The 25713-nt window shown below is 41.4% G+C and overlaps 1 protein-coding gene across 2 annotated transcripts in view; it reads left to right on the forward strand.

The window, feature by feature from the left end:
- The first annotated feature begins 237 nt into the window (after nucleotides 1-237).
- Nucleotides 238-25713, forward strand: part of EGFR (epidermal growth factor receptor) — a 145525-nt gene continuing 120049 nt past the window's right edge. For both annotated transcript variants that reach the window (XM_081165094.1, XM_081165095.1), the window contains exon 1: nucleotides 238-387. In XM_081165094.1, the coding sequence (XP_081021220.1) occupies nucleotides 255-387 (133 nt within the window). In that variant the 5' untranslated portion in view covers nucleotides 238-254. The remainder of the gene's footprint in view (nucleotides 388-25713) is intronic.

The following is a 25713-nucleotide window of genomic DNA, read 5'->3' on the forward strand; positions in this document are numbered from 1 at the left end:
AGAGAAGGCAGGCAGCCAGGCAGGCGCGTCTTCCTCGACGCCGCGCGCAAAGCGCCTCCCGCGCACCTGGAGCGGGGCCGGCTGCCGGGAGAAGCGCCCCGTCCGGCGGCCCAAGAGCCTCTTCTCGCTCCTCCTTCCCTCGGCCGCCGGAGAGCAGCGAGCGCGGCAGGCGGCGCTCCCCTGGCATGGTCCTGGGCGGCGCCGGAGAGGCAGCCCGGCGCGCGAGGCTTCGCTGAGGAGCCACCCGGCGGGAGATGGGGCTCTGCGGGACTCGCTCGGCTTCGCTCGCCGGCGGAGGAGGAAACTTCGGGGCCAGGCGCGCGGCCGCCGCCCTCCTGGTGGGGCTGCTGGCCGGCAGCTTGTGCGGCGCCGCCGACGAGAAGAAAGGTGAGCGCGGAGCGGGCGAGGCTCGCGGGGAAGGGTCGGAGTCCGGAGGGGCCGTGGCTTAGTCAGGAGGGCGCTTTGCACGTGCTCCTTGGCAGTCCGCGCCCCTGATTTTGCCCGCCCTCTGAGTTCGTATTTATTTTCCCGCAGTGCTGGCCCAGACTTGGATAATGCCACTGTTGGGTTGTGGAATTGGGTTCTGGGGTCGGCCCTGGGCTCCAGGGAAGCCCTTGGTCTGGCCTCCCTACTCCAGACTGGCTCTTTGCATCAGATGCCTCCCAGGTTGTCATAGAACATTTGCCATAATTGTTTGATAGTAGCAATAATATTTGCTAATAGTAATCCTTTTGTGGGGAGCTGAGACTGGGATGGCGATCAGTTGTTAGGTCTTGGAGGGAAAGCTCAATAGAGGTGAAAAGTAGAGGTGGTACAAGTGCCGAAATTTCTTCTCTGCTTCCTGGGTAACTTGCTGGCGACTTCAGACTTTTCTTAAATAACAGGACAGAGGCAACAGGAACAAGTTAGGCACACGTTCCCACTATACCCAGTGACCTCTTTGGAATGACCTTCTAAGAATGAGAGCCAACTTTGTCTGCCATTGAGGTGACATCCACCCCAATACAGAACTTGTCCCGGAATATTTCCTAGTTATTTTTCTTATTTTGTTTATATTCTAAAGTGCTGCCTAGCTTCTGAAAGGTTATGTCGTAATAAAGTTATTTGCTTTTAAGGTACCACATGATTCTCTGGGGTTTTACAGGAAGAGACTTGGCCAAGACGAACAAATTGATAGTGGAGAGAAGTCTGTTGTTTATGTGTGGACTTTGTCAGTTTCACAAGGACCCAAATACCCTGCGAAGTGGTTCCTGCCCAGAGTTCATTATCCTTTTCCTGTAACGTGGGGAAAACCACCAGTGATTCATAGGAATGCCCAAGCCTAGCAACTAGCATTCCAGCCAGACTTGAGGTTTGCAAGTTCAGTGTGTTTGTATGCTTGGTTCTCTGTCCCAACCTTTTAAAATGACCTCTTTACTATCTGGAATAGTTAAGGAATAGTAGAAGGAATAGTTGAGACCAGTGCCTTTTCAACTCTGCTTTTCCTAAAAAGAAAAAGGGTTAGACGTTATTAATGTAAGCGGTTCCCAATCTATGATTGAAAGCCTTGTCAACCTCATAGAAACTTGCCTGGAGTTTCATCCACTCTCCCCGTCTCCCTTCACTTGGCTTAAGTTTAAGAGCTGTAAAGAAAGTGTTCTGTTGCTGCTGAAAAACCAGTTTGAAAGCTGCAGCAGGGATGGTGGGAGAGAGTTTTGTGGTGGTTATTTTGATCTGTAAGTGGTTTCCCCTTTCTTCTTCTTCCCTTCACTTTTGTGAAGTTTTTAGAGCAAGGAGCCAGCTTTATTTCCAGGCAAATTTACTTATTTTGGAAATCTGTCAAAAGGGGGGAAATGAAGATTTTCTTCTTTCTTTCCCCTTTTACTGCCTCTTTCCCGAGGGAAAAACCAGCAGCTAAAAAAATCTGATACATGAGCTGAGCAAAAGTAGTTTAAGCATTTCATGACGCTGGACAATAAAACTAACTTTGAAAAGGAGAAACGCCTCTCAGAGGAGCTTATTGCACAATCTTAACATCAAGAAGTTTTTCTCTCTGCTCCAAACAGCAAGTTCATACCTGTTGGTAGTGATGTAATTGGGGCAGGGCTGCCTTTTTCTTTTCAGTAAACTCCCATCTACCTTTGTGTAGTTGTGGCTAGTCTGAGTTGGGTCCTTGTAGAATAAAACTGCAAAAAATGTGTACTATAACAAAGCATTTAGCATTATGTACGTATTTGATATAATGCTATTAACTGCAGACATGTTCTGCTATGGTCTGTGGACTAACACATATTTTAATTTTTTTAAAACTGGTGGTAGGAATAACTTTCTTGGGTCACCAGTGTAACTGAATTTGGGCTGCAGCTTCAGTTTTTAATGTTATGGTGGGGACGCATATTGTGTTTGTTTCACCCTCCGTGTTGGATACTGTCAAGGACAAGAGCGGATGTATCTGTTTTGACTTCATCTTGTTCCCATAGTTTGTTTGAAGATTTATAAAGCAATAGTTAGAAGTATTTCACATTGTATTTTTCCAGGGTATCATAAGGGGAAAAGACAAATCCCCGCCCTTAGGAGCTTACAATCTAAATGTCAACAGTGAAGGAATCTGGTGCAGTTACATCTTCAGTTCTGGGGGATTAAGTGATAAACTGGCTTAATAGTGTTATGTTGCTATCATGGTTCCAAATACATTCCACTGAGCATGGTGCCTGCTTTCTATTGGCAAATGCTAATAAGGGGCATGATCTAATATTCATTTGCTGTAGATAACAATAAGTCTGCTTCTATAAGTTTATTGGCTCCCAGTACATTTCCGGGCACAATTCAAAGTGTTGGTATAAACTCCTAAACGGCTTTGGCCCTGAATACCTCAGCCACCGTCATTCAGCCCAGACTCTGTGGACCAGCTCTGAGGGCCTCTGCCAGCTCCCTCACTGCGAGAAAGGACATTGCAGGGAACCAGGCAGAGGGCCTTCTTGGTAGTGGTGCCCACCCTGAGGAATGCCCTCCCATCAGATGTCAAGGAGTTAAGTAACTATGCAACCTTTAGAAGACACCTGAAGGCAGCCCTGTATAGGGAGGTTTTTAATGTTTGGTGTTTTATTATGTTTCTGTATATGCTGGGAGCTGCCCAGAGTGGCTGGGGTACAATTATTATTATTATTATTATTATTATTATTATTATTATTTTATTGTCTGCTATAAGAGTTGGAAGCATCAGTTCTACGAGGAAAGGCTGTAAGTGCTTGTGTCTTTTAGATTAGAAAACATAATGGAGTTTAATAAGAGTATCAAAGATGTGTGGCTTCCAGTGGCGTATGGAGCCCTGGTGACACCCAGGGCAGGTGGCCGCCAGCATGTGCCCATTGTTCTATAGGGTGGGGCATGTGGGGCGGGGCGCACTGCCGGAGCTGAGGGGGACATGGCATGCATGTGTGCTGGCAGCAAAAGCAGTGCGGGGCTGAGCCACTTGTCCCTGCTGAAGGGTGGCTGAGGGAGAGGTGACTGGCGGACGCCAGCCCTGCCCTTTCTTTTCAGGGTGGCTGAGGGGGAGGTAGCAGGCATGGGGCTGGAGGGTGCTGCCCTTTGGGGTCCAGTGTGCCGTCCCCAAGGTAGGTGCTGCCCGGTGTACCCTGCCCCTTCCATCACCCCATTCCTCCACTACTGGTGGTTTCCACTATATAGAGCACATCACCAAAACCTATCAAAATACCGTAAAACCAGGAGTCTTTGGTCTGATCCAGTGAATTATTTATGAATGGCAAATTTTCTTATATGCTGGAAAAAGGCACATTAACTGACAATGTCCCATATAACAAGAATGCATGCTATACTGGATTCTGTTATCTCTCCCGTTATTCAGGTGTTTGTTTGTATTGTTCTGTTTAAAGTCACTGGTTCCCAGTATCAATATTTTAAAGAACACTAGGTCAAACTCTTGTAAAAGTCAGAAGTAAATGTACGTCTTTTTAATATTAAATATATATATTTTATTAAGTTTTTACATAGTACATCTTTAAAAAATCATATGTTACCATTCTTATTTTTCTCTGACTTCCCATATCACTTGATAAGACGTTATATCTCCACTCTCTGAATTGCCCATTTGTTTCTAATATCACACAAACTGTAAAATATAAACCTAAAAATAACATATTCTTCTTCTGTTGCTCAAGATATAAATCCATCTCGTACTGAAAAAGAATAAAAGTATTTTCTTAAGTAATGTGAAAAGGGTTTCCATTCTTCTACAAACACCTCATCATTAGAGTCTCTTAGTCTAGTGGTTAGTTTTGCCATTTTGGCATAACTTGTTAATCCATTCTTCTCTTGTGGGTATTGAAGTTTCTTTTCCACTTCTGCACATATATAATCCTTGCTGCAATTGTTGCATACATAAACAGTTTTATTAGCATTCTTACACATTTTTGCCATTTTCACGGGTGTTATATACAATCTATATGTCATTTTCATATAGTTTTCTTTCAGCCCACTACAGGCAGTAAAATTAAGATCAGTTTTCCACAACTTTTCACACTTACCCATTTCCACATTATGCCCTGAGCCAAGAGCCCAGTGAATCATTGTTGATTTTACCAACTCATCTTTTTTCCCATTCAGGCAACACTTTTTACATCTTGTAGATCAATTTCTCGTTGCCACTCAGTAATTCCTTTTCAAAGTCCAACCCTCCACCTCCAAAACCTTTTAATGAATCTCTTAAAAAATATTCATATGTTTGACGATATCGAATCCAATATGATATCCATTCTTTTGCTCTTCTTGACTTTTCATTTTACATTCCACCACCTTAAAACATAATAAATCTCTATATGTGCCCCATTTCTCCCTCATATTAATTTCCCCCCAAGAACTAGCTTCAATTGGGGACAGTCACAGGTTTTTCCCCTTTTCTAATAGGTCTTTATATTTATTCCATACCACATACCGACGATTTCTTATTGGGTGGTTCAGAAAATATTTATTTACCTTCACCTTTTCATACCATAAGTAAGCATGCCAGCTAAAACTGTTACCAAAGCCTTATAATAGTCTAACATTTTCCCATAATAAACAATCTTTTAACTAAGCCAAACAGGTTGCTTCATAGTATAGTTTTAAGTCCAGCAGGGCAAAAACCACTCTTGCCTTTATATCCGTTAATATTTTAAATTTATCCTAGGTTTTTCCCACTGCCAGATAAATTTGGAAATTTCTATTTTCCATTGTTTGAAGCAGCCCATATTGCTAAGAATTGGTAGTGTCTGCAATAAGAATGAGAGCTTTGGCTCTCTCTATATATATTTAATATAAAACACCATTTTAAACATATTAAACAGTAAATTTCAGATTAATTTATAAGAAAATACAAACACAGTTGTATAGAAAAGAGAAAGGGAAAAAAGAATAGAGAAAGAACAACTAAAAAGACCCTTTATCACATTTATAATGTGCATATCTCATCATTTATCCACACATAGAAAGGCAGATTCTCTCAGCTTTCACCTCTTCTCCTGGTCTCCCACCCTGAGAGATCCTTCCTGCCCTGCTTTTCTCCTGCAAGAGCCTCTCTTGAACCCTTGCACCCGGAGCTGCCTTCAGGCGGACAATTATTCCTGGCTGCAAATACTCCAGTGCCAGAAACACAGCCTTGCTGCTACTGTGGCTCCCATCCCAGAGAACCACGTGCGCTCTGGTGGCTGCTGTTGCACTTCAGTCCTGGTCTTCAGGGAGCTGGCTGCAACTGGGCGCTGCGGCCCCGTCTCTGGAGAGAACTTGTCGATCTGGTACACCTAACCTTCAAGGTTGCACGCCACTCTGGATGAGGAGCAAAATGTTCATTTTAACCGCTGAGATCTGTTCCCAGTAGGGCTAGATTCATTCTATTCCAGCTTTCCATATCTCATTTTAGACCATCCCATAATTATTTTGAAACAGCTTCATATTATTATTATTTGTAATCCAAATTCCCAGATATTTGTTTAACTTTAAAAAAAATACTTTTATATATGTTGTTTCTTGCAGTATTTTACTTGTTTGTTCAACTATTTTTTTGGTCAATATTTTAGTTTTAATTTTGTTCCTATAGACCCTGCCAAATCCCCAATTTTTAAAATCATCTCCAGTATTGTTATCACACTTTTGGTTGCATCTTCTAAAAAAACCAAAACCACATAATCCGCAAATGCCCTCAACTTATAACTTTGTTTTTTTTAAAAAAATATTTTTATTGCTTTTTTCCAGAGTCAAAAACATAGACAGTATCTCATCAAAAGCGACTTTACAAAGAAAAAGAAAGAAAAAAGAAAAAGAAAATATTCATATTCTCCATACAGTTTTTCATGATCCACTGGACTTCCCCACATCCTCCGCCCCCTGCATTCTTTACATTAAAAAATAACAGCAAATTAATACCTTGTTTCATGCGTTTTTTGTATTTTCGTCTAATTGTTTTTTAGATTTAGGGTACTTATTGTTAATTCACTTTCCCATCCTTGGTCCTAAAATAAAAACATTACTCTAAACTTTGGTCCTTTCATAATTATAACTTGGTTTCCACCGTTTTCAACTTTAATTACTGAAGCTAATTTCACCAGAACTTAGCAAATTCTCAACATTCATATAACTTATAGTGTTTTTGTAAGTAGTCCTTAAATTTTTTCCAATCCTCGTCTATTGTTTCTTCTCCCAGATCTCGGATTCTGCCAGTCATTTCGGCTAACTCCATGTAGTCCATCAGTTGCGTATGCCACTCTTCCAGTGTGGGCAACTCTTGTGTCTTCCAATGTTTAGCTATAAGAATTCTTGCTGCTGTTGTTGCATATAAAAAGAAAGTTCTATCCTTCTTTATCACTCTCTGGCCCACAACGCCCAGGAGGAAGGCCTCTGGTTTCTTGTGAAAGGTATACTTAAATACCTTTTTCAACTCATTATATATCATTTCCCAGAAGGCCTTCACCCTCGGGCATGTCCACCAGAGGTGAAAGAACGTTCCTTCAGCCTCTTTACATTTCCAACATTTATTATCAGAAAGATGATAAATCTTTGCTAGCTTGACTGGGGAAATGTACCACCTATAAATCATTTTCATAATGTTTTCTTTCAGGGCATTACATGCCGTGAATTTCATACCGGTGGTCCATAACCTTTCCCAGTCTTCAAACATAATGTTGTACCCAATGTCTTGAGCCCATTTTATCATGGCTGATTTAACAACCTCATCTTGAGTATTCCATTTAAGCAGCAAGTTATACATTCTCAAGAGTACTCTCGTCTTTGGTTCAAGTAATTCTGTTTCTAATTTTGATTTTTCCACCTGGAAACCATTTTTTTTGTCCTTTTTAAACACCTCTTGGATTTGGGCATAATTTAACCAATCTCGCACCTTATTTTTTAATTTTTCTAAACTCTGCAGTCTCCAATTATCTCCACTTTTTTCTATTATCTCGCAGTATTTTGCCCAACCAACCTCCATATTGAGTCTTTTTGGGGCCTTTGCCTCCATTGGTGAAAGCCACCTCGGAGTCTTATTTTCAAGTAAGTCCTTGTATTTGGTCCAGACAATGAATAAAGCTTTCCTGACAATATGGTTTTTAAACAATTTCTGGATCTTTACCTTGTCGTACCACAAATACGCATGCCATCCAAAAGCATTGTTGAACCCTTCCAGATCTAGGACACCAGTGTTTTCTAATAAGAACCAATCCTTCATCCAGCAGAAGGATGCAGCCTCATAATACAACCTTAGGTCCGGCAGGGCAAATCCCCCTCTTTCTTTTGCATCTGTTAGTATTTTAAATTTTATTCGGGGCTTTTTGCCCTGCCAGACAAACTTCGATATATCCTTCTGCCACTTTCCAAAACATTCCACTCTGTCCACGATCTGTAGGGTTTGAAACAAAAACAACATCTTTGGCAATACATTCATCTTTACGGCTGAGATCCTTCCCAACAAGGAAAGTTTTAGTCTTGACCAAATTTCTAAATCCTTTTTGATTTCTGACCAACATTTTTCATAATTGTCTTTAAATAGATCCAGATTTTTACCGGACAAATTAACCCCCAGGTATTTCACTTTTTTAACCACATTTAACTCCGTTTCTTTCTGGAACCCATCTATTTCTGAAGATGTAAAGTTTTTTGCTAAAACCTTAGTTTTTTGTTTGTTCAACTTAAATCCCGCCACCCGACCAAACTCATGAATTAGTTCTAAAACTCTTTTTGTACTAGATTCTGGCTCCTGTAATGTTAAAACCAAATCATCTGCAAAAGCTTTCAGTTTATATTGTTTTTCTCCGACCTGTATTCCTTCTACCTGCTGGTCCTTCCTGATCAAATTCAGCAACACCTCCAGGACAGAAATAAATAACAGAGGTGATAGGGGGCACCCCTGTCGTGTCCCTCAATTTATAACTTTGAAAGCCTAGTTGTATTCCTTGTATGGCAGAATTTTCTCTTATCTCAATACATAAAATTTCTACAATCAAAATAAGCAGTAATGGCGAAAGGAGGAAACTTTGCCTTGTACCTTTCATAACTTGTAACTTTCATAACCTTTCATAACTGCACATTTCTCTGTAGGTATTCCATTTAATATTAAATTTGCAAATTAGCAGTAATGACTCTTAGCAGCCCAGTGATTTTGAACTTTGCTAAATAGTTCATGTAATTATAACATATTAAGCATGTGCAATCAAATTTCACTCCTGATATCAAACGCTTATGAAAATTATTGCAGTATGTTGGGAAAACTGCCGTTCAAATCATGCAGTTCTGTTTTCCTCAGACCTTGGTGTTCTATATAATTTCTTTTTAAATGGATGCAACTGCCTACAATCCTTTCATCTACCTGTATAATAGCCAGTTAGTACTCTTATGGTATAACCTTTTAGTGTCTTAAAATATATCCATATATGCATACTGATGTATATCACATACAGTGGTGCCCCACAAGACGAATGCCTCGCAAGACGGAAAACTCGCTAGACGAAAGAGTTTTTCCGTTTTGGAGGTGCTTCGCAAAACGAATCTCCTATGGGCTTGCTTCGCAAGACGAAAATGTCTTGCGAGTTCCTGCGGGTTTTTTCCCTCCCCCCCTTTTCTAAGCCGCTAAGACGCTTATCAGCTGATCCGATAAGCCGATAAGCCGCTAAAAGCCGCTAATAGCACTAATCTGCTAATCCGTCAATGGGCTTGCTTCGCAAGACGAAAAAACCGCTAGACGAAGAGAATCACAGAACGGATTCTTTTCGTCGTGCGAGGCACCACTGTATACAGTATTTAGTTCTTTCTCATAAGCAGCTTCCTAAGAGTAAACCAATTTAAAATAGCTTTCCTTCTCAACGTCATTGGCTATGCAGTGTTTCTTCCTAGCAATAGTGCTTTATCACATTCCAGAGGGAGTCAAGGAAAGTTTGTGATTACAAATTTGCACTGGGGACATATGTTAAGAGTAATTGCCTTGCAGGACTTCTGTTGATTCCAATAGGAATTTTATGATGAAGCATCTCTCACTTGTATTATGAAACGCTTGCCCTCCTTGTTACTTTATACACTGCTTTGAATGCTTGAAATGAGAGCAGCTTATAAATGCTATATATAAAAGTTTTATTCAACAGTACGGGTGATGTTAATTAAAGCTTGGGTTTCAAAACTTTCATTACCTTTTAAGACTTATTTCTCAGGCATGAGAAGGAGAAGCAGCACTGGAGTGAGAAGCATTGCACAGGATTTTATGATTTTCTTCAGTTCTCTTTGCTGTTCAATTCAAGTGTTACAATCAAAATGAGCCTCCCAGTGGTTTTCAACCAGTGTGCCATGGCGCCCTGGGGTGCCTTGAAGGATGATCAGGGGTGCCACGGGCAACCCTGGCCTCTGTCCCTCTTTCCTTTCCTCCCTCCTCTGATGCCCTCTTGCGTCTCTGCCTCCCAAAGGCTTCCACAGCTGTTTGTTGCAGCAGCTCCACAGACTAATGGTGCCTCTGGGGGTGCTGGTTGCCAAGAGCTGAGGTGGCCTCGGAGTAAGCAAGCAAGCGGATGAGGGTGCCCAGCCAGTCCACCAGCCCTTGCTATTGGGAATGGACAGACTAGTGGGAGCCTAGGCAGGCAGGCAGGCAGGCGCTGCTCTGGCCTTTCTTGTGCTTGCTGTGTGCAAGGCCTGCCTGGGAGCTGAGAGCCCACTGCTGCCACTGCTGCCACCCAAGGTAAGGAGCTGGCCATTCTCCATTGGGCCACTAAGGCTGCAGATATCCTCTTCCCAGGCCCCTGTGGGGAAGTGTGAGGAGGCACCTCTCTTTGGAGCAGGGGGGGGGCAGCTCAGAGACCAGGGGCAGCAGCAGCGACTGCCTGGAGGACTCCCAAGTAGAGGGGAGAGGAGAGGAGGCTGAGGCAACACTCCACAATCTGGCAGCCTGAGAATTGGCAGCCACAATTGCCTGGTGCAGAACTGTTGCACGACAAAAAAATTGTGCTGAGATGTATTGTGCAGATGGGCATCAGAGGCAAACTGCTGATGTCTCTTCCAGAGCCCTTTAGCCACTAGCTACATTGGTACAATTAAGTGCTTTTTATATTTGGTAGGAAGCCATAACCTCATGAATTGAGATTACTACAAGCAGGCAACATGGTAGAGAAGGCTTTGTACCGTTTACGAAGCTAAGATGATTGTGATGTTACATTGGCATAAGCTACTTTGTCGTAGCTCCTCTCTATAGATCTTGGGGTGCCAATTATTTATATGTATAGTTGAGCTCTAAAGAGAGGACGTAGAGGAATCCTGAATAATCCAGGTACAGTGGTGCCTCGCAAGACGAATAGAATCCGTTCCGCAAGTCTCTTCGTCTTGCGGTTTTTTCGTCTTGCGAAGCAAGCCCATTAGCGGCTTAGCGCTATTAGTGGCTTAGCAGGCTTAGCGGATCAGCTGATAAGCGGCTTAGCGGATCAGCTGATAAGCGGCTTAGCGGCTTAGGATCAGCTGATAAGCGGCTTAGCGGTTTGGGGGAAAGGGGGGGAAGGAAAAAAAACCCGCAGGAACTCGCAAGACAAATTCGTTTTGCGAAGCACCTCCAAAACGGAAAACCCTTTCGTCTAGCGGGTTTTCCGTCTTGCGAGGCATTCGTCTTGCGGGGCACCACTGTATTTACTAATCTCATTAGAGTGTTTAGAGCTTTAGAAACATCAGAAAACAGGATCCCTGCCTGCCCTGGAGACTTTGTCGTATGAGAGAACTTGTTTGGTTCAGGGAGAGTCCTTTAAGGAGCATTGCATTGCATATACCTGTGATGTCCTGAAATCTGTACCAGTTTAGTCAAGAGTACATCACTCTTATTCGGATTAATCTGCTTCAAAATTTACATTTGTTCTCCTTTTGGTCAAACTGGCTTGAATATCGTACAGAGTTTTTCAATGATCAGTTAAGAAAGTATTTTAAATAAAGTTGCATTTATTACATTACTTGTAATACATTTTTTCAAGACCTAGTAATTTTAACAAGACATTTTAAAGCTATCTAGTCAAGTCTAATTCCAGAGTAATATAGGCTAATAAAGGCTTGGACATTCAGGTTGGGCTAATGAGGTTTAAAGCAGGAAAAGCACAATGGAGGAATTCTGCATTGAAGTAGAGGATTCTCTAGGGTTCATTAAAATGCTTCAAAATGTGCATGTACTTTTGGCCAAAGTATAGTGCTCCATATTTACATGTCAGCAGCACTTGGAGGAGATGGTTGGATAAAAGCCTCTGTGGGCTCTCTTGTTAATGTGCTCTGCTCAGAGCCTGTGGTAGAACTGCTTGTATGGAATTTTCTCGTGCCATAACACAGATATTAAAGGAACGAGGTAGCAAGGCCTCTTGGTAGCAGGCATTGTGTTGATGAATGATTTACCTTCATAACACCTTAAGCAACATCTTTCATTCTTATCTCTTGAGTGTGGTAACACAAAGTGGCTCAAATCAGATGTATGGTTTGTGATTGTGAGAATGAGCTGCACCAAGCCTTGGAGTTTCATCCACTGCCTCTGAGGACAGAGTTAAGCAAATTTAAACCCATATGTGCTTTTAATGTCTCCTAATCCTGTGCTGGCCTTCATAAACCATGTCTCAATGTATGTATTATACGTGTATACTCATTCTCTACCCCACCCCCTAAGTAAATGCAAATGTAAAAAGTGTACTAAAATAAAAGGGCGGAGGCAGAGTAATGGTAAATGACTTGTTCTAGCAGTTTGGCCAGATATTTCAACATTGCCTTCAGGAAAGAAATAAGGGATTGCCTAAGTTAGTAACTTGTTTCTTGCAGTCAAGCCGAGGCATATTCCAGTTCATTTTAAATGAAATAATGACTAGTGATAAAGAACATCTAGAAATTTAATGTGACAAACTGCACAACATTTTCTGTTCTGCGACCTTCGTGTGCTTAGGCGTGTCTTTTTGACTGAAACATTGTCTGGCATTTTGAACTTGGATAATGCCAGACAAAGATTCCATATCAGATAATATTCAGAATAGTAGGAAAACAGGGTTGCATACTGGGTTCGAGTCAAGGCTGGCCCAAGACATTTTGTCACCTAAGGCAAACTGCAAGATGGCGCCTTCCTCCCCACAAGGGAAGACGGGGTGAGTGAAGATCTACATCAGGCACAAGGCCATAAAAATAAGGATCTACTCGGGATCTGCTGTCCCTGTGAATCCTGCTGCCTAAGGCATTCGCCCCACCTTGCCTCATGGGCGGGCTGGCCCTGGTTTGAGTAACAATTCAGAAATGGAAAGGGGCTTCATAAACTTAATCCAGCAATTTAGAAATCCTTAAGCCATTGTGAGTGGAGTGCCCCCACACACCACAAATTTAACCTTTGCTCATAACAGCTCTGCATCAGCGCTCTCATCTGCATTTTCCTTTGTCTCACTCTTGGAAAGAAGGAAAACAGCAACTGAGAATATAAGTCAAGGGTTGGTACTAAAACTGTTTCTCAGGACTCTGGGAAATATTTTTTATTCTTCTTCATTGACCAGAAAAGAAATCTATAGTTCCCAGAGTTAAGCCAAAGACTGTTTTTAACTAGTTCTTCACATTGTAACAAAGAAAACTGAGGACAGTTAAATTCTACACTGCCTACTCAGGGAGTTGTGTTGTTTAGTTTCCTCAGTCTCGTCTGCAAGGAAGAACAGCAAAAGTACAATTCCCAGAATTTTTGAGCACAATATAAGATTTATTATGAAATCTTTGTTGCAGTGAGGTGGAAGCCTAGGCACTGAAGCCCACACACAGTATTAGTTGTCTTTGTGAACAAGTGTGTAAATCATGGTGTTAATTGGTTCCAAATTATGTGTTGGTTCACACATGCATGTTCACTTGATTTATCTGCTCCATGTGTGACTTGAATCCATTTGAGTCTGAGCTGATAATTGTATTTTTAAAATGCTGTAGTTCACACAGGGACATAAAATACAAAGTTATCCATCTCTATGTTGTTGCATAAGCAAATAGACCACCATAGATTTACACCTTCACTTTATATTACAGTGGTGCCTAGCAAGACGAAATTAATCCGTTCTGCGAGTCTCTTCGTCTAGCGGTTTTTTCGTCTTGCGAAGCAACCCGCTTAGCGGATTAGCGCTATTAGCGGATTAGCGGCTATTAAAGGCTTAGCGGCTATTAAAGGATTAGCGGATTAGCGGCTAAAAGACTATTAGCGGCTTAGGAAAAGGGGGGGGGAGCGAAAAAAAATCGGAACACTTGCAAGACGTTTCCGTCTTGCAAAGCAAGCCCATAGGGAAAATCGTCTTGCGAAGCAGCTCAAAAACGGAAAACCCTTTCGTCTAGCGGGTTTTCCGTCTTGCGAGGCATTCATCTTGCGGGGCACCACTGTATTACCAGGTGATGAATGTGCATGGGACAAAGCCTTATTCCACACTCACCAGATCAGTAGCCAGAATTGTTTGATGTAGCGAATCCCACCGCTAAGCACCAATTACTAAAGTAGCGGATTCACCCAGCTAACTGCCCCCAATTAAATATATCGGACCCACCTCATGGTACGCCAATTAAATGAATGTCTGCAATATACTACAGGCTAGTGGTGGGTCTTGTGTGAGGGAAAACTTGGCAGAAGCTGGACAAACAAGAAAAGTTTTATTTACAAAAAGAATTGTGAAACAAAGTTGAGTCAGGGGATGTGTTCTTTCAGGTAGAAGTTAAACTAAATACAAGGATGTCACAGGCTTAAACACAGTAGTATATGCACAGCGTTTCTTAAAATTCAGTTACTCAGTAATCAGTTGTTACACTTCAAATAGATGTTCAGGTTTCTAGAATAGGTGATAAAATGCTTAACTCGAGTTTCTGTAACTTCACTCTTGTTTCTTGACCTAGTTATGACGGGTGTTAAATACTTTTGACACAGCACCACTTCTTTCACAGCTTAATGAGGGAGGGGCACTTTTTACCATTTACCCTCTCTCTTAGCAGTCCCACTCCTGAGGTATTCTATTCAGTATAACAGACCCAGGGGGTCTCCTTTACCTAGAAGAACTCTCCCCTCCGGGCTAGGATGAGGCCCAGGGAGTCCTTCTCCCTCTCCCGCCTCAGACTCCAGGCAACTCCTGTCTGTATACCTTCCTCAGACCCTCAACCCCCTCTTCCTGTCAAAGCTGCAAGGCTCTTGCCTCTGGTTATAGAGAGAGTCTCCTCAGTTCTACTCAAATCAGAACCAGTTCTCCCTATCTCCCAGTAATCCATAATCCCTGTCTTCCAATCAGTTCAAGCCCTATCCCTCAACGGGAAGCCTATCTCTCAACTCAATCAGGCCCTATCTAACGCTCCCCCTCAGAAACGGCTCTTTTTATTCTCTTGGTAGCCAGTCAGAGAGAGGCTCCAGTGGAATTTCGGAAGGACTGCTTCACCGGACTCTGCTCTGGCTCTGCCGTCTGTCACATTAAACAATGGATGATGCATCATAGTAGTACAGTGGTACCTTGGGTTACAGACGCTTCAGGTTACAGACTCCGCTAACCCAGAAATAGTGCTTCAGGTTAAGAACTTTGCTCCAGGATGAGAACAGAAATTGTGCTCCGGCAGCGCAGCAGCAGCAGGAGGCCCCATTAGCTAAAGTGGTGCTTCAGGTTAAGAACAGTTTCAGGTTAAGAACGGACCTCCAGAACGAATTAAATACTTAACCCGAGGTACCACTGTAGTATATATTCTTCACACTAACTAATATTGTTATGAATGATTTGTACTGTACTTTCAAGAAACTTGATGCACTCCATCCATAACCTCACCTCTTCCATTTCCTGTTTCCATTGCCACCTGTCAATTTCCAATTTTAAATGATCAGAAGGAGCAAAACATGGCCTTGCTTTCCCAATTGCCATAGTCTCTTGCTTCTTGACCTTGCACTAAAACACTGCTGGCTTGCTTGAGGCTTCAGAAATCACTTTATGAACCCTTTCCATGCCTTCTAATACTTCTGGAATGGGTTGCACCTGCATTACTCTTGCGTTCTATGTGTAGCACACCATAATCTGAATTATCACAGGTTGTGGTTTTGTGTTATGTGGATTTATCTGTTTGGAACCTATGCTTATAGAGAAATATGTTGCAATGCAGAGTGTTGCTCTAATTGACATTTGAGCTCCTCCCTGAGATTCTCTGAATTGCTCTGTATAATAAATAAAAATCTGGTGTCTTTCAAAACCAGCTTTGTGACAAGGGGACTTTTTGCAATAAATGGACATGCAGCTAAGACATTTTGAACACATTTTGAATAGCTAAGCCGCTATTGGCCATGCCTCGCAAGACGAAATTAATCCGTTCCGCAAGTCTCTTCGCCTTGCGGTTTTTTCGTCTTGCGAAGCACGGCCAATAGCGGCTTAGCGGCTATTAACGGCTTAGCGGCTTTAAGAAAAAGGAAACAAACTCGCAAGAACTCGCAAGACGTTTCGTCTTGCGAAGCAAGCCCATAGGGAAATTCGTCTTGCGGAACGACTCAAAAAACGGAAAACTCTTTCGTCTTGCGCGTTTTTCGTCTTGCGAGGCATTCGTCTTGCGAGGTACCACTGTATTTTAGCTGTGTTATAATACTTCTAATCCAAACTAATTGCACTGTGATCAGATACGCAACATACATCAATATCACATTCTTGAATTTGATGGTACAAGGATGCTGTTATTAAGAAAAAATCCAACCTGAAACAATTTTTATGTGCTTGACTATAGAACGTAAGCTTCCTTTTGGTTGGATGCCTTAAGCACCATGGCTCAACCAGATTCAACTCTTGCATGTACTTTCTGAGTACTTTTTCTCTAACTAATGAATCTTTTTTTCATGAAGACGTGTTTCTATCAAAGTTAGGATCAATTATTTCATTGAAATTACCTCCTATTATAAGTTTATCATATGTACTTTGACTCAGATGACTAAAACATTGATAACACATATCTGGGGAATCTACATTTGGTCAATTAATCAACACTATTACCATTTTGGCAATTTTCACACACAAAATTAAATAGTGTCCATTTTCTCCATAATAACTTGTTGTATATCTACCCTCAATCCTTTTCGTATCAAGATAGTGAGACTTCTAGCATTAGAAATATAATTTGTAGTATATACCTTTCCTACCCAATCCTTCATTAACACTTACTTGTCTTGTTCCAACAAATGTGTATCTTGTAAACAAGTGATACCAGTTTTCAAAGATTTTAAGTATTTCCAAATTACTTGCTGTTTTTTTGGAATCTCTCAGCCGTTTTACAATAAAACCAACTAACTTCATATTGTATTATTAATTTCCTTTTGACCCCTGTTATCTTGGTCATAAATCCAAAATTCATTGTTACAAGGTTTATTGTATATGCATACACACTCACACACATATATACTGCCATTCATACACCTCAAATATCTTACACATGTCTCTGTATAATTTGGTTTTGTTTACATAATAATAGCCATAACCAAGCAATTCCTTATTATTAATGTTGGAAGGGGGGGAGAATAAAAAATGAAGACAAAAAACAGAAAAAAAATAAGAGACAGAGAGAAATCCCCTACCACATTAGTGTTACATAACAAAAACAACGAACAGATTATCCAACTTAACCAGTTTTGAAAATACAGTGGTACCTCGGGTTACAGACGCTTCAGGTTACAGACTCCGCTAACCCAGAAATATTACCTCAGGTTAAGAACTTTGCTTCAGGATGAGAACAGAAATTGCGTGGCGGCAGCAGGAGGCCCCATTAGCTAAAGTGGTACCTCAGGTTAAGAACAGACCTCCAGAATGAATTAAGTTCTTAACCCAAGGTACCACTGTATAAGAAAAATAAAAACAGAAAAAATAATCCAAATGGAAAAATAAAAATCATGACTTCCGGAGTGGGTGGAGCTTGCAGCTTCCTCCTCCTTCTTTCCTATAAGCTTGCCTCTGACTTGCTCATATTTTTATTCAAAAAGCAGTCGTAACTTTTGCTGCTTCACTGGTTGTTAAGCAGGTGATAGGTTCTCTTGTTGATTTTCACTGCTGACTGTTTGTACTCCAATCTATTGGCGCAACGCCCAGACTGGCAGAACAATATCTTCAACAGTGTATCCTCTTATTTGTTCGTTAAGGAAATCATTCAAAGCTTCAATTCCAGGGTACTCACCAATTTTAGTGAGGAATTCCTCTGCAAAATCTGGCTGGTCAAATTTGTGAGTTTGACCTGAATATTGAATACAAAACTTTGCCATAACACCGGTCCTGAGAGATCTGCATTGGCTCCCAGTACGTTTGCGAGCACAATTCAAAATGTTGGCGCTGACCTTTAAAGCCCTAAACAGCCTCGGTCCAGTATACCTGAAGGAGCGTCTCCACCACCATCATTCTGCCCAGACACTGAGGTCCAGCTCCGAGGGCCTTCTGGCGGTTCCCTCGCTGTGAGAAGTGAGGTTACAGGGAACCAGACAGAGGGCCTTCTCGGTGGTGGCACCTGCCCTGTGGAACGCCCTCCCTTCAGATGTGAAGGAAATAAGCAGCTATCCTATCTTTAAAAGACATCTGAAGGCAGCCCTGTTTAGGGAAGTTTTTAATATTTAATGCTGTATTGTTTTTAACACTTGATTGGAAGCCGCCCAGGGTGGCTGGGGAAACTCAGCCACATGGGCTGGGTATGAATAAATAATAATAATAATAATAATAATAATAATAATAATAATAATAATAATTTGCCATGAACTGAACTGTAGTATTTCACATTCTTTGCCCTAGCAAGGGCTTTTGGTTTAACAAATTTAGAGCACGCTTGAATCACATCCTTGGAAAAGTCCAGAAAGAAAGAAATTCTTCTGTTCCCATTGATTTTTGGCAGAATTTGCATAAGAGCTCATCTCTATCTTGAACTCACACTTCTGGATCCTTTTAACATGTACTGCTGGTAAGTCATGTGTTCCCCATCTTATATTGGAGCAGCTGGTTATTCTTCTCTAAGTGTAGAACCTTTCAGGCTGAAAGGGACTAGTGGGACTTAGAAGAACAGAAAGAAAAATCCCTTCTCATGGGCTCCAGCATCACTTGCTGCAATTCGGGAATTTCTTAAACAAGGAATTTTGTGAAGCACATACCTAGACTCAGGAAGGCTTAAGATAGCAGCCCTCATCTGACCACACCACCCATAGGCACCATCTCCTTATGCCTGAGGGGACCTCGGCTCCCCCCCACAAAAAACAATTGGGTTGGGGCTGAGCCCCCTCCCAACCTTGAGAGGCCAGGTCTTGTTGCAATAAGCCTTGCCATACCTTTCCGTGCCTGTGACAAGCCCCATCAGGCCTTCCTGCAGGGTGGCAGTGGTGCTGCCTATGACACCATCTAAATCCACCGTACTTGAGCAGTATTATGGCTGTTCACAGAAGCAGCATGCAGGTATGAGAGATTACATTCTCCCTTATTGCTCCTGCTTTGTACTATTCTTGGGTGCTTTTGCCAGGCAGGAGCGTGAGCTCTGACTGTGGTTGAAGCAAGAGAAACAAAGAACATGATGAGGCATTACAGCTAAAGGGAAGAAGAGGGGGAGTCTGGGAACCAAGTTCATGGGAGGGGAAGGGAAGGACAGTCGGAGGAGAGGGGAGGACTGTGGCAAGCCAGCGGGGCTTCTGCATGAGGAACAGCAAGAGGGGCAGAGAACTCAGTGACCGCCCTGGAGGGCAGAAGCCCTAGCTACACCACTGGGGCATGTAAAGGTGGATGCCCTGTTGGCTTGTGTGTCTCTGCCATGATAACACACTTGTTCAATAATGGGTACTTTCATTGCCTTCATTCTACATTGGAAATCCAAGGTAAGTGGATAATAGTTTTTCTGCCAACTTCCTTGTTCACCTTCTCAGCCCCACATCCCCCTTAGGGTACTCCTACTTGGTCACTTCATGAATGGCATAATGGTAAATATCTTGGCACTGGATTACGTAAGTATCTGCCAAGTACAAGTAGAAAGAGAGAGCATTTGAAAGAAATTAAACCATAGCTTTAGAAATTCCACTTAAGAATTAAAAGCACATTAAGTCATTCAAGTTGGAAATTTGAAGAGGCCATGTGATCAGATGACTTTCATAGAAAAAAAGCTTAGTTTTAATGTAGTGTCAAAAAGCTAAGCTTCTTTATATATTGTATCCTAATAGAAATTATGTTGTTTTTCCTTCTTAAATGTAAATTCACTGAAAATTATTCTTGATGATCCTTATTCTTATTTTGTTTGTAATGTATATGCTCTAGAATTCTGCATCTTAGCATTTTTCTAAGCGTCCAGTCTAGTGTTCTTGCACTAGAACATTAAGGTATATTTGCGTCTCTCTTCGCACATCCCCACCCTCTGGTCCTGCTCCACAAGGCTAATCGCTTGGCTGGAATGTGCCATGGAACTGTGGGGATGCCTCTTGTTTGCCTTGATGGAGGGGGGAGAGAAGGTGGGGGGAGGGGGGAGAATGCCTGGCTGGAATGCAGCTTCCTATACCAAGGTCAGGGACATATCCGCTGCCCTGCTGACTTTTGGCTCTAGCCACATCCACCACTGATGCAAGGTGGAAAACCAAACTTTTATTGAATTCTTAAAGCCAAACTAGCAGCAAAGGTTAAATTGGTCTCAGTATTGGAACTAGAATGTAACAATTCTACATCACAAAGCTGACCTGCTTGTTGAGACTTGGGGCCTCTAGCCCCGTGCAGATCATTGAAGAACTGGAGCCCATCTCAGGAAGCTGCTGAGCAGCTTGCGCTTTAGGTAACGTACTTAAGAATATTCATCCCCTGGCACTGCTGTGTCCTTAAGGAGTTGCCTGCTTGGTTAGAAAGACATTAACTAAATATGTGCATGTGATGTGTGTTTGTATTTGTTTTTTCCTTCTGGCTAAAACAAATTATATTGAAATCATTGTTATGGCTGGATCTGTGCACAGATGCAGCATTTTGTTTTTGTAAACTGTTTCCATAGCTGACATGATGCATATAATTTGAAAAGGTCCTTGGCTTTTACTGTATTCCTTCATATCGCCTGCAGATTTACAGTGTGTTCCAGCTCTTTGTATCATATTGTGGCTGTTTGATTGCTGTAAGGTGTAAAAACTGAGGCGAGCTGTGTGGGAAAGAGCAATAGCAAGTGATAAAACAGATCTGATTGACTTGTATTTCTACTAAACCTTTTATAGCAAGACATTTTACCATATTCATGTTCCATCACATTTCAGTGTGATAAAAAACAGGAAAACAAAATATGAGTTCTTACTGTGCAGATAAAAGTGTAGAGCTGAGCAGATCAAAGCAAGCTTAGTTCTCAATGACTCAAATAACCACCGGCAAACATTTTAAACCTCTGTTTACCGGTATGAAGGGCAGACCATGACAGCCTCACTTAGCGGTATGCTGAGGAAAGAGCTTCTGGATTTGCAGAAGTGCAAAACCCCTTAAGGGAAAAATCATAAAGGCATAGCCCTTTCCAAATGAATGAATGAATGTTCGTTCGTTCGTTCGTTCATTTGTTCGTTTGTTCATTCGTTCAGCCCAAACCTCAGATCATCTCAGTAGCTAGCAAACGCTGGCTGACTGTTGGGGTGGAAATGGAGCATGGTATGCTGGAAGAAGGAACGGGTCCCTTGCTAGAATCCTGAACTCATGGTGGACTCTGCTATCTGCAGTGGCCAGCTGCTTAGTTCTGAATTCAACCCAGTGTTGTCCTCAGGGCCTGTTGTCCTTTTGGCACCCGAGGTGAACCTCAGAATGGGATACCTCCCTCCTTGTCAGAGAAGAAGGCGTGAGTGAAGATCAACACCAGGAACAAGATTTGCAGGGCAGAGGGAAGAGAGAGACATTAGCTTCTGCTGCCCATGGGGGCCCTGCCACCCGAGACAGTCACCTCACCTGGCCTTATAGATGGGGCCGGCTCTGGTTGTCTCAGTCTTAATGATGATGATAAAGGTGGAACATGGCAAAACAAAAAAAGAACTTAAGCATGAGTTTAAAGTCTTGTGAGAAGGTGCCTTGCAGTCTTTTTTGAGGAGTCTACAGTTCTGGTCAGCACGCCTAACCGATCCCAATAATTGCAATATTTTCCCCACTTGAGGAAGCCAGAGGTGCATGCATCTTTTCACTGGCTGTACGATACACACACATTAAAGAGCCTCACATCCTTGCTAACTGCCCCCATGAGAACTGACTGCTCCAGTTTTATTTGCAGGATCTATTTTGTATTTCAGATGAAGCCTTTTTAAAAGCCAGCCTGTGTGTGTTCAGTAACCTGAAAGGCTGTTGTTTAAACAGAAGTTGGTTTACTTTTTCATGGATTTGTGACTGTTGTCGTTTAGCAATTGGTATGCACAAATGGGAGTTCAATGTGTATTTCAAGAGGCAAATAAGCCCATTTATAAGCAGGCCTCTCCTGCCTAATCTTACTCCTCCTGTTTGTTCACTCCTATGAGATATCTGCAGAAAACTCTGTGCTGGGCTCCAAAATGACACAGTTTGTGGCTTGAGCAGTCCAGCCTTCTTATAAATTGACTTGTAAGTCTTCTTGTGTTCTGTGAAACTTTCTTTCGTCTAAGAGCCAAACTAGATGTGATGATGACAATGCTTTGTTCAGAAAAAAGTGGGTGGGTGGGTGGAGGACAGAATTGAGCAATAAAAGAAGATCATGGGAGTGAGCACTGCATAGCCTTTCTGATGCCTCAACCTCCCTTGCAGTATGTTGCTCCAACCACTTCTCTCTGTTTCCTGCTAACTTCTATTGTGGGAGCCAGAAGTGAAGTGGAGTGTCTGGAACAACTTCTGCAAATGGGTGGTGGTGGTGGTTCAGTGGCTTCTCCCATATGCTCCTGTTTTATGTAGCAGAAACTTAAACAATAGTCCTGGGTTTGGCCCTTGTTGTGCATATCATCATCATCACCATCACCATCATCATCACCATCACCATCACCATCACCACCACCCTGCCCATCTGACTGGGTTGCCTCAGCCACCCAATACAGGGCTGCCTTCAGATGTCTTCTGGAAGTTGTATAGTTGTTAATCTGTTTGACATCTGATGGGAGGGTATTCCGCCTTCAGGTATATAATATGCAACAAGATATAGTACTAAATAGCAAAGGCGGCAAAGTTGCACTCCCATGCTTGGCCTGAAGTTAACAGCAACTTTAATAAAACTAAACAAGTCTGGATCTGGAGAGTGTCTAGATAGAAGACCATTTGGGCATCCTTTGCGTCCCTTTTTTAGTTCCGTGAAAGAGAAGCAGACTATAAATGTAATTAACCAACACTGTTGTTATTCATTGTAGATGGGAATGCAACGTGACACATTGGATTACTAACCTCTACAAAGTCTCAGACTTAAGGGAATGTGGCCTGGTGTTATTAAAATGGATTTGTTGTGTTTAGTACATTTAAAGTTTGTTTATTTTATTGATAAAATAAAACATGAGCAGCAAAAATGCTTTTGTGATCTGTTGACACTCAGTTTTTGTGTAACTTCAAACAGGAGTTATAATCACATAATCTACTTCAGTTTCTTTAAAACAATTTAGAAAATCAGCATCTATTCCCCCCCCCCGCCCCCACATGGCCTTTATATATTAGTAAAATAAAATAATGGGTAGTTCAATGAACCAAATCTGCTGGGTAACAGTTTCAAGTGTATATGAATTAGCTACATTTAGTTTAATAACTGAAAGAGAAGATTGTTTTAAGTCCGCTGTCTTGCTTTGTACGTTAATGTACAACATGTACCATACCAATTATAGAATTCCTCCTTGGCTTTGGACAGTAGTCGAGTTACTTCTCTTTAGTTCTTATTATTGTTTAGGAGTTCACAGCATTTATAATCAGTATGTGTTTCTCTGTGTTTGCAGTTTGTGTTTATTGATTCACAGTTGTAGCATGTTAAGACTTAAACAGGATAGCTAGTTTTCTTACAGCTTTCAGGAGCCAGTTAGTGTGCCTGAAAAGGGCAGTAGATGATTGGCTTATCTACAGCATTGCCTCATGCTCACTAGTATTCCACATATCTACAGATAGTACCTCATATAATCTGAAAGCCTTCCAAGAAAAAGTAAGTAGTGTTTAAAAATTCTAAATTATACCATCCCACGAAACCTTTGTTTATTAAGGGCTTCCAAGTTGGCTCCTTTGCATCATTAGAAACGTCATGAATTTACCAGAAGGCAAATTCTTTTTTTACTATGCAATAGCAGTTCAACTATACTTGGAAAGATTTAGTAACAGTTGAACAAACACTTTTCTTTCAAATGGAAAAAATATTCTACTTTATCAAAGTGCCCCATTTTGTTCAAAACTCTCAAAAAGTACCTAGATGGAATACACTGTGCAATGGTTTTCATTGTCAGCTTGCTAAGTATGAATAGGTTTCTGCATCGACTCCTTTTTATGTGGTGAAAGTGATCATCTGCATTTGAAGAGAACATGAAAGTCCCAAAGAGTAAACATTGTTTTTCTTAGATTGTCACAAACATTTTAGGTTTGTTTGCACAATTGAGATTAGATTTACATAAATTGGGTAAGCGACCTTCCTGAATAGTCATTTGTTGATCTGAGATCTCAAATGTATACATTGTCTATGAACTACAGTGGAACCAAAAGCATTCAGTTTACTACTGTTTCCATGCAAGTGAGATCAGTACAGTAAGCCTAGAACTTACAAGCTTTACACGGCGAAAAAGCAAAAAATTAAAAAGGGGGTGGGGTTCTTGTGAAAATTACTTTGGCAATCCCACCCACCATTGGACTCAATGTGTTTTGACTATACATGATTTGGGCTTTAGGCACAGTCCCTGGAAGGTAACCCTAGCATAAATTGTGGGCTTACTGTATAAACTTCAGAAGCATAATGAATTTCAATGATGCTGCTATTAATTTTAACGGGGCACTTTTTTCCATACAGATTTGCCAAAGGCTTTGCAACTTTCATTTTTGTTACTTGTTTTCTAGAGTATTTTATAAAGGTGGCAAATGACCAAGTGTAAAAAGGAATGCCTTGAGGCCAAATTACAGGTTAGGTTAACCTTGTGGTTTGGTAACACATGACCTTTTTTTTTAAGCAGCTGTAGGGGGCAGGTCTAGTCAGGATCAGCACAGTATGAAGGGAGGGAGGGTTAATACCCCCATGTCCATGTGCCACAAATTTAGGCAGATAGGCTAGTAAAAATGCATGCTAAAGGAAGACAGATATAAAAGCATGGAAATAAGAAACATTGAATATAAAATAATTATCCTCATATCCAAATATAAAGATATAATAAAGGTATTATAAATAAGACATATATATGCATATAATCTTGAAATTTATTGTTGCAAAATATTACAAATGTTGACTCAAAACAAAGGCTAGTAATTTTTTGATGTGTAGAATCCAGTGTAAAAGGTTACCATCTATGTAAATTGTTACAGCAAATTGACTTCATATGACATCTGAAGTCATATTTTAACTACTGCTGCATCAGATTAGAACAGAGACTTGATTACTCTTGAAGTTCAAAAACTTAAATAATGATTATTAGCGGTCTCTGTTCCAAAATTGTATCCACTTTAACTTTTGAGTGAAGAGATGTGAATTGGTTCTTAGTTATGTTAGTAGGCTTATGAAAAGCTTACCTTAACTCTTGAAAAGCAGTGCTGGTGTTTGTGAAGTAAATTGCTATGTTCTCATTTTACAAATAGAGGCTTGAAACTGAATGAGAAACCGCCATGTCCAGGGCCATCCCACATATCACAGTATCTCTCAACAAGCCTTAGGACTGGTCTTAAAGCGATAATTGCAAACTTGCTATTCAGGTAATGGGTTATTATTCAGGTAAATGAACCTATTGGTTCAAATGTTCCATGAAATGGTTAGTTCTTGCACTTTAGTAATACTTGTGCCGCAGAGGAGTTTCATTTGCATGGAGCAGTGTAAAAAGGATGATTAATTGCCTACAGAGGAATTCTGAGAACACCTTCATGAAGACTTTAAGATGTCTTGATACTTGAACAATTCTGAAAAAGACAACAATCCAAGCAGATGGTAGATTCTTGCCATCATTTCCTTAGTCTGCTTCTATGGTTAAGTCAGCTTGTGGTTAGCAGGAACAGATCTGAGTTATCTTGACCAATTTCAATCCAGATTCAGATCTGGTTAGGGAACTGAATTGGCCTTGGGTTCCCGGGAGAAGGACAGTGAGCATTGTTAATTAGCTTTTATGCATGCTCAGTTTTAATCATCTTA

Source organism: Podarcis bocagei (assembly GCF_964188305.1).
Source record: "Podarcis bocagei genome assembly, chromosome: 12".
Classification (NCBI taxonomy): domain Eukaryota; kingdom Metazoa; phylum Chordata; class Lepidosauria; order Squamata; family Lacertidae; genus Podarcis; species Podarcis bocagei.